Raw genomic sequence first — 9,402 nt, forward strand, 5'->3', positions numbered from 1 at the left:
AAATCGGAGAGGGAGGTGATTTGTTTGGAAGGTGATCTCCTGTATATGGTATTATTTTTGAATTCTTAATTACCAAATATTTACATGATTGAATTAAATCGATACCTGCCAAAGCAAGCACGAATAAATGGAAGGAGAATCAGACACGATTCGGTTTTAAGTGTGAAGAAGAAAAAATTAACGTGGGAGTGGTGGTGGGACGTGAGACGAAAATAAACCGGACGAAAAAAACCAGACGAAAGCGGGAGGAGTATTCAACCAACTCGTCCATCTCTACTCCTATTCTCTACTCCTAATGGAGCAGTTGGTAGGATTGCGTCCACGGTTTATTTTCGTCTGGTTATATTTCGTCTGGTTTATTTTCGTCCGGTTTATTTTCGTCTCATATCCCACCACCATATCTCCTCACATTGATTTTTTTACGCTCACAATAAAAACTTTCCTAACTTTTCCAAAGTTTCCTAACTAGACACGTTATAAACGGGCATGTACCGATAGCACGTTATCAATTAATAAAATTTTGTTTTATGACAATCAATTCCAAATCCTAATTTTCCTAATGCATCAATCTTTGCCTTTTTTAAGTAGTTATTTTGATAGGGAGGGTTTAGCCATGAAAATCATCCCTCCATCGTCGGATGCATCCCTCACCCACGTCGCTGTTGTAGGATCTTCATCCGTCATCCTGAGCAATTGGGGTGGCGATGCGGGCGAGCTTCACGATAGTGGGGAGGACCACGCCGCGGTGAAGGCAGGTCATGCGCTCCTCACGCTCCACGAATGGAACCTGCGCACGGAGGCGGTAGCGCGGGGTGGCAGCCGGCAATGAGGCGGCCGCGCTACGTGACGAGCTACGGGTCCCCCTTTGTGATGTTTTGGCATCGCTCCTTCATCGCACATCCTCAGGTTCCTCTTGCCCTTCCCTTCCTCTGTCCTCCTCTCCCATCTCTATGCTTTCACGTGCATCCAGTTTTGATTCCTCGTGTGATATATACCAAACATAGGTACGTCAATTCACTTCCTTCCCTTCCCTTCGTCCCTCGGTCCCACGCTCGTGGCGCTGAAGTGGTGGCAACAGGCGATGGCGGTGGTGTCGCTGATGGCGGCGAGGACAGCATGTGGCAGCTCCCGAAGCATGAACACGACCGCACCTCGGGCCTGCCGTCTGCCAAGATATGGGTGAGTTCTCGTGCTGCCAACCATAAACCCTCATGTCCTACAAATTCCTCAAACCCTACCGTCTTGATCCCGTCCACGCTCTGATCCAAAGGACGATGCAGCTCTGGCCGATTGACAATGGAGGTTTGGGATCCTTCCTCTCAGCACCCACTCCTGGAAGAATCAGCGGTGCGCCACGCCGATTGAACCCCGTCGAGATCACTCGCCAAGATTGCTATTCTGAAGTTTATTGTAAAGAAAGTGAAGAGTGAGACAGGATCCGTTTATTTTCAACCGGTTTATTTCCATCAAATTACCCCCACCCCCACGCCCACCCACCGAAACGCGCCCAGCGAACCGGGGAGAGATCCATTGATTTGGCTAAGGTAGGAAAGAATCTATTATTTGTTTGCTAAAGCAAATTGCATTAATGGGAGAGATCCGTTGATTTGGCTAAGGTAGGAAAGAATCTATTATTTGTTTGCTAAAGCAAATTGCATTAATGAAAGAGATCCGTTGATTTGGCTAAGATAGGCAAGAATCTATTATTTGTTTTCTAAATAAAATTGCATTAATGAGAGAGATTTGTTGATTTGGCTAAGATAGGCGGTTTTGAGTAAAGTTATCTTTACTGTAGACATATAATGACAATTAATCAAGTATCAACATCATTGCATGCTTATTGTGTGGAATGTGTGTCCCAATGTTGACAGAAGGTATAAAAAGATTGTCTTGAAATTATTATTGTCTTGAGAAGATATTGCCCTGAATTCTCATTTCTCATCAGAAATTTAGTATCCATTTTCGTTGATCTTATTTGCAACATGTACAAGTCAGTAATAATCTAAGGGGGTGCCCTACCGGAGAAGATTATGATAGTTGGACAAGAAACTTGGTACTGTCGTGTAAGGTAAAGGTAGGAGAAATAGGAGATAAAAGCATGCATGGTGGGAGAAGGAAGTCGAATGTCGCGTGGTAGCTCAGACATGGAGTGTGGAAGAAAGACAATGACGAGATGTATGTATCTACTAGATCATGACCATGAGATATCATCCCATAGAAATGACCTTTGACTCTCATGTCACATGAATTTTCTCTTTGTATATATATATTTGTTAATCCGTGGCAACGCACGGACACTTAGCTAGTTAGGAGTAGAGATCCCGTCAATCAAACTAAAAAAACAATTTTCTCTCAAAAAAAAAACAATCTGTCGATCGCCTTTGTCGATACTCAGGATGATCGGCTTGGAGAGGGTCCCACTAAGTGGGTCATGGCTTTTGTTTTGGCAACAAGGTGGGTTGTGGCTTCGTGGCCGTGGGAGATGTGCAGGATTGACGTTCTTTCCTTTTTTTTCTGCTTGCTCCCTCGTGTACTGCCATCTAAATTCTAATGCCTACGACCAAATCACATAGACCCTCGAAACCTGCCTAATCCCTCATATTTGCTACCAATCATGTCTGCCATCTAACGATCCTATGTAAGTACACAATTCACACAAGAAAAATCTAACCTACATACACAGACCTAATCACGTGACCACAAAATTTTTTGTTGTTCAAAAGCTCGCGCCAACTTTGGTTATTTTGGTTATTACCGAAACCAAACCGAAATTAAATGGTTATTACTGAAATCGAACCGTATCTATGTACAAAACCATATAAATCGAAGTATAAAAACCGTTTAAACCGAACCTAATCAAACCGAAAAAACCGAATGCACAGCCTGACCTCCGCCAGAATGAGCCGCCGACGCGCCGCCGTCGCCGTTCCCATACCAGAGCCGGGCTGATCTTGTTGATGACAGCAGGGAAGTCTTCGTTCACGTGCCCCTAGGGACCAGCGTCCCAGAGCCGCAATTGTCGTCGTTGAATTCTTGAATAGATGTGAAGAACCTCACACCAAATCTCGTCGTTGCGTACGCACGACAAGAAACTCTAACCTCACCGCTCCAAGGAGCTTGCAAGAATCTACACCGGAGCTCCGTCTAATTCGTCCCAATGAACGAACTTGAGAAGTATTGAAACTCAGAAGACTGACTCGAAGAAGAAGCATCACCATCCGCTCGAGCGTCGCCCCTGCGAGAACTAAAACCCTACCTATCTAAGCCGTGGCACTAGGAATATCCTCCCTGCCATCGACCGACAGAGTGGCAGGCGGAGGGGAGGCGAATCCACGGATTCGCCGGCGGAGACCAATGGGAGGAAGGCTTTCTCTCCTCGTCTTGCGAGAGGGGAAAGAAAAAGCTATAGGCGCGTCTCAAGTTACACCCATTGTGAAAACCGGCCATTTGACTCATGCCAGACGGACCCGAGAGCCGGAAACTGTCATTTCGAATGCTCACAAAAGTAGAAGGGGGTAAAACTGACGCACTTTTCCTAAATGAGATATAACGAATGAAATTATACTAAAGGGTTGATTAATGTCACAACTGTCAAATTAGGGGGGAAACTAAAATTCACTCTTAATTTAGTGTCAAAATACATGTGAACACCTTTTGAGTTCTTTCGCGGATAAGATCAGCATCGAAGATTAGATCTCACCAAAGCTGTTGCTCACATGCTCCTGGGTGATCTTCTGTAGCCGGCTCAACGTCATGGAGAAGGAGGTATACACTGGCATGTTCAGTCGGTAAAAGCAGGTGGACGATGAAGGGAGATGCTCCGAGGTCTTCAATGATGCTTTAGATATGACTAGACCACTACCTAGGTGTAGCCCACGGAAACCGTCAAATGGCAAATACTCGACAGAGGTCCAGAAGAAGAGCAATCGTCTCTGCTCTTCAACCATCATGCTCGCCACGGCCTGTGAGATAAAAATAGGAGGTGGCTATTACTAGTTGCAAAGAACATAATATGCAAATTTAAGAGTGAGTGAAATCTTGCCTTATCTGAGAAAAACATATCCAAGAAAAACTAAGTTTTTTTATTGGGAAGTGTATTCGAACAGAAATAAAGTAGTTGCACATTTTAAAATTTGGGGAGCAGATAGGCGCTAGCAGCCTGAAAATTTGCAAGGGTCAGTCGATTTCACCCCTATTATCTCAACTGTTGGTCAAAGATTCAACAAACAATACTTCATCTTCAACCTCGAATCAGTATGCAATGTTTCTCTTCTTCCTCTCAATGCCGCCGATCCAGCTCAGGCCTAACTGCATGCCTCCTCCAGCGATGCTCCAGGGATTGCTTAGCTGCCCCGCGCTCCCCTCAACCTCCTCCCACTGCCGGTTTTGCCACAACCCTCGGTCGTCCCTCTAATCCTGCGAACCATCTGGAATTTCCAGGCGAACCTGCAACCGCGCCCCTAAGATACACACTGAGGCTGCTGCTTCCCCGAAGAACCTGTATCCCCCAGACCTTTAAGATAGAAACCGAGGTTGCTGCTTCCCTGACAAACCTGCACCCCCGATACCCCTAATATAGACAAGATGAAACCTATCCCCGATGGTCTCGGTGCTTCGCGTGCCTCGTGCTTCCTTCCCAACAGAAATCGAATGACCCGGATTTCATTTTCATGTGACTAATGTCTAGATAAACTGTTAAAATTTATTACAACTTGGTATGATGTAAAAAAGAACTATTCTCATGCGACCTAGAAATATGAGGATTTCAATTAGTATAAAATTTGCACTGGAACATGGTAGTAAACTCTAGAGCAACGAATAAACTAAGATTGGAGAGATCATATACCTCCCAGAACCAGTTGATCTGATCATCTTGTTGGGTGAACCCCCCCTCATATCTGGTATATTCTTTCCATTCCTGCACATCAATGGCGCCGATGCGCCCGCCCAGCATACTGTCAAGATCTTTCAAATGCAAGCTCAGGAAGAAAAGTTTCCGCAACTCCGGCTTTACGAGCATGTAGGAAAACCCCTTAGCGAAATGAGTTAGTTGATCTTTGGTGCTGGCCATGAAGAGACTTTGGATCAACAGCTCGATGTACTGGCCTCTGTTCTTGCTATCGACAGCGATATCTCTCCCTCCCGGAAGGAGCTCGATGACCTCCCCTGAGCCAAATACCCCAACTTCCCTCGCAAATGTGAGACCCAGCGCGTCTGAATCGACGAGATCAGGATCCATCTCTAGGATTTTCTTGCAGCTTGCATGCGTGCTTGGGTCTGCGTCTGCAATGTCATCCAGGGTGAGAGGCCTCCCGGCTAGCTGAAAGAAGAGCGTCCGGTCAAACCGAACCCCCACCGGGACATTGTGCATCAGGGCCAGTCCGATCATCCGTCCCGCAAAATCGAAGTACTTCAGCTGCAGTGGATCCGCTCCAGATGCTGCTTCCAGTCGCAATGAACGATTGAATACATTAGTCACGAAAAATGGAATTTGATTTTGAATGTATTTTCTAGATAATGAAGGAAGTAAAGAAAATTAAACAGGATGTTTTCACCTGGATTCAGGAAGAACCTTTGCTGGTCACGCGGACAGGGCGAGAAGAGGCCGTGCCGCGGGTCGAACAACGCGCGACACACCAGGGAGATCCACTCCCTTGCTACCCCCTCGCCAAGGGCCTCCTCGTCCAGGAACTCCACGAACAGGCGGCCATGGAGCACGTGGCTCGCTGCCTCGGAGACATATCTGAAGGAGTCGGGCAGCAGCTGCGACCGATCAATGAGCATCTCGAGCGCATGAGGCTCATCGTCAAACAGCATGAACACCGACGACGTTGCGTCCATTTCCGGCAGCATCGCTCTGGCGAAATGCATCCGCACCTCGAACCCGAGGAGGTCCTTGTGCTTGACGACAATCCGGCCGATGTCCTTGCACCGGCTCCTGTCGGCGCTGGTGCCGAGCACGAGCGCATTCAGGCACGCCGCGTGCGCCGTGCAGGTGGCCCGGATGGCGCCGGCCAAGTGGCAGTCCGTCACGGACCACATATCCAGTTGGCCTAGCACCACCCAGATGCTGTCAACCGTATCCTGCTGGTGCTGCTCCAAGGTCGCCAAACCCGGCAAGATGTTGTGAGTCGCGTCCTGCTGCTGTTGCTCCTTCGACGGCGAGGCTCCCTCCAACCTCGTCATGAATGCATTGACCGAAATCAGCAGGGACATCGCCGTCCGGGACAGCACCGCTCCCACAGGACCGTCCTTGCGCTGTGCGTAAACCTCCCGGCGCCGGAAGTAGCACACCAGTGCAAACAATACTCTGAACACAAAGAGCTTATCATCCGGGGCCGCCCACCCTGCTGCCATGTAGCGAATGATCACGTCCGTCGCATCTTTGGCAATTGGTATTAACCGCTCGATCAACCACTCTTGAGGCATCTTCGGCATGCGTAGCGACGGCGTCCGCTCGAACAAAGAGAGCACCGCCGCCAGCCTGTGCCTACACTTCTCATAGAGCGGGTCGCTTCTGCCTTTGCCGGAGGCGGCGGGTATCAACCGACATAACTCCAACCAGAGTGGGAGAAAGCACACCTCAAGGCGAGGGAGTATGCCGCTTATCTCCGGATACAGGAGGCAGATGATCGCCGAATTGGCTCTCAAGTGATGCAGCATAGAGCCGGAGGAGTAGAGGCGGACCAGAACCCCGATGACACCGCTGCGGAGGAGGACGTCGAGGTACTCCACGGCCGTCCCTGCTTGTCTCTCGTTGGTAGCTTTGGCGCTTGCGAGGAACTTCTTGACGAGCAGGACGATGTCCCTGGTGTAAAGCATCTTGGTGACATGCTCAAAGTCGGTCCACGATGAGCAGTTGGGTACACCAAGATGCCGCGCCAGTGGATCAATTTGGACTTCACCGTCATGTATGAACCTCTTGAACAACTCGGCAGTTTCGTTAGAGACGTCCATGTCAGTTGTGGCCGCCGCGGCAATCTGAGATGCGAGGCTCCATGCGTCGGGATATCGGGTTAAGTGCAAAGTGGCGCCGCGCGGGAGGTCAAGCTCGTTGATTTTCGCCTCGAGGTGGAGGTTCCGACACTCGTGCACGGCGTGGAGGTCGCTTCTTCTCCTGGGTCCCACGTCCACGAAGCGACCGAGCACCTCGCCTAAAGTGTCCTGTGGACCCGCCACGACCACGGTCTTCTTGCCGTCGATGCTCTGTACCGTGAGCCGGATGGCGTCAGACGAGGAGTTTGACTCTTGAGAGATAGCGACGACATTGGGATCCATGACTCGCAAAGTGCTTTATACCAGAGCCAGCAGCTAGCGGTGGTTGACCAACCAATAGAATCCTGCCAACTCAAAACCTGTTCTTTGTTGTATCTCTGTATTTCACTATTTTCTTCATTGAAGCAACTGCATTTAAATTGCTGGGGCCCATCGTGATTTCGGCCATGCCACTCGCTTTAAGCATACGGCTGAGACCGAGTCAAGTCTCTCATTTCACACTCGTACATGCGTGCATTTAAAAGGATCAACCTCTCTCAATTTAAACTGATTTGAAATCCTGCCCAAGAATTGATACACGTATCAGTTTTTGTTTCACATTTTTAAACTTCCAGTTTTATTAACTTTGATACACATATCAATTTCTATTTCAGTAAATGTAACAATACAGGTTTGAATTCTTTCTATCACATATTTATTATTCCAGCAAACTAATTTCATTCATTTTAGAAACTAATTTCAATAGTTTCAGCAAAACTTATTATTTCAAAAAAGGAGTGTACTACAGAAATAGCAAAAAAAAAATTCAATCTTTTTAGATTTCATCATGAGTTCCGTTATTCCAATTACACATATAAGAAAAAAAATTGACACAAACAATTTCACTTTATATTACCATAACTTGTTCAATACAAATCACACTAATATAACAAATTAAACATGTAAGAAATACCGGTTTCATATATTTCAGACAAGTAATTTCATATATTGTCACAAATAAGTGAAACTGGCTATTCAAATGGGTGACATAAACAATTTCAATTTCTTAAAAAAAAGGTGATTTTAGCTATTCCAAATTCAATTTTACTCAAAAAGAGTGAAATTCATTGCAGCTAATGTGACACAAACAATTTCAATTCATATCTCAACAACTTTTTCAATAAAGATCAGACTGAAATAACAACATACACACTTAGAAATACCAATTTCAAATATTTCAGACAAGTAATTTCATAAAAAAATCACAAAAAAGTGAAACTGATTATACAAAAGAGTGACATGGTTTTTTAATTTTAATACGCGAAATATTTCATACGCATACGAGTTTCACTATATTTTCACTTCTAAATGAACGAAGTGTATTTCAGTTATTTGAATATCATATTGCAGAAAAGAGTGAAACTGATTATTTTAAAGTACTGACATAAACCATTTAAAAAATGAACCTAAAAGTTCTCATTCACATAATGAAGAAACAACAGTTTCAGAAATAGAAACATGCATTCCAATTTCTGAAAAAATTGCATTTCAACCAATTTTTTTCCAACTACAATTGCGCTTCACATCATGGGTGTTAGTTTCACAAATCTGCATTTCACATCAGATGTAGAAGTTCGACATATCTACATATCTATTTCAATTTTGGAACAACAATATCACATATATCACACAATCTGCTATTGATCTTCCCATCAATTTCAATTTGGCACCTTCACTTCCATCAAATATAATAGTTACATATATCACACAAGCAGGGGAGTTGTCTATCTAGTGAAGAAGCAAGGGGGGGATCTCAAAACATGTACCATAAAACAAAAATCAGGAAATAAACATAGAGATAAAGATATTAGGGGGGTTCTGCTTACCCGGGGGTGGTTGCATCTGCTCGTGGGCTTCATGACTAACCAGATCTGGTCGCGGACATGCTTGGACTTGCCGGATCCGGTGATGTTCCTGCTCGTTGACCCGTCCTGCTTGGTGGCTGATGTGGTGGAATAACGCTGGAGCGGGTCTCCCCAACGCCCACGGCGGTGGATCTGTCTTTCGCCGACGTGATCCGGCGTCTCACCTTGCTGACCTCGTGGTATAGGCGTGCCGTCGTCGGTATAGCGACCAACAGGAACAGGCGAAAGGGAGGGGGAAAGAGAGTTGGATGTGGAAAAAGAGAGCGACGCGGGTTTGATATTATCTCGTGTGGGGTCCACCTCATATTCCTATTGTATTGATCTTGTGTTCGGGAATTGTTGGCGGAAATAAGAGTCTTGTGAGGTCCACACGCACGAATCTAGCTAGAAGCAGCGACGGACGGTGGATTTCTCACCACTAGATACCGACATCGTTAAATTTACTTATTTGATCCATGACTTTGGACTGGTAGAGGTGGATCGGTTGATCGGCCAAAATTGC

The 9,402-nt window shown here is 46.1% G+C and overlaps 1 protein-coding gene and 1 long non-coding RNA gene across 2 annotated transcripts; one reads left to right on the forward strand and one right to left on the reverse strand.

Moving 5' to 3' along the window:
- Positions 1-788: 788 nt before the first annotated feature.
- LOC123154696 (uncharacterized) lies at positions 789-1,781 on the forward strand. The gene is made up of 3 exons (XR_006476993.1): positions 789-906; positions 1,005-1,179; positions 1,281-1,781. It is a non-coding gene; the product is annotated as an uncharacterized lncRNA (long non-coding RNA).
- Positions 1,782-3,535: 1,754 nt separating this feature from the next.
- LOC123150907 (E3 ubiquitin-protein ligase UPL5-like) lies at positions 3,536-9,134 on the reverse strand. The gene is made up of 4 exons (XM_044570712.1): positions 8,862-9,134; positions 5,556-7,555; positions 4,847-5,439; positions 3,536-3,962 (listed from the first exon to the last, which is right to left on the reverse strand). The coding sequence occupies exons 2-4, from the start codon at positions 7,276-7,278 to the stop codon at positions 3,690-3,692; spliced, it is 2,589 nt and encodes an 862-aa protein (XP_044426647.1). The 5' UTR covers positions 7,279-7,555; positions 8,862-9,134; the 3' UTR covers positions 3,536-3,689.
- Positions 9,135-9,402: the final 268 nt, after the last annotated feature.

Source organism: Triticum aestivum, chromosome 7A (assembly GCF_018294505.1).
Source record: "Triticum aestivum cultivar Chinese Spring chromosome 7A, IWGSC CS RefSeq v2.1, whole genome shotgun sequence".
Taxonomy (NCBI): Eukaryota; Viridiplantae; Streptophyta; class Magnoliopsida; order Poales; family Poaceae; genus Triticum; species Triticum aestivum.

Excerpts from the sequence above, each read along its gene's own strand:
- LOC123150907 (XM_044570712.1), bottom strand. The coding sequence starts at position 7,278 with ATGGATCCCAATGTCGTCGCTATCTCTCAAGAGTCAAACTCCTCGTCT. Across the intron at positions 5,440-5,555 it reads AAGGTTCTTCCTGAATCCAG|CATCTGGAGCGGATCCACTG; the intron begins GTGAAAACATCC and ends GACTGGAAGCAG. Across the intron at positions 3,963-4,846 it reads AGATCAACTGGTTCTGGGAG|GCCGTGGCGAGCATGATGGT; the intron begins GTATATGATCTC and ends TTTATCTCACAG.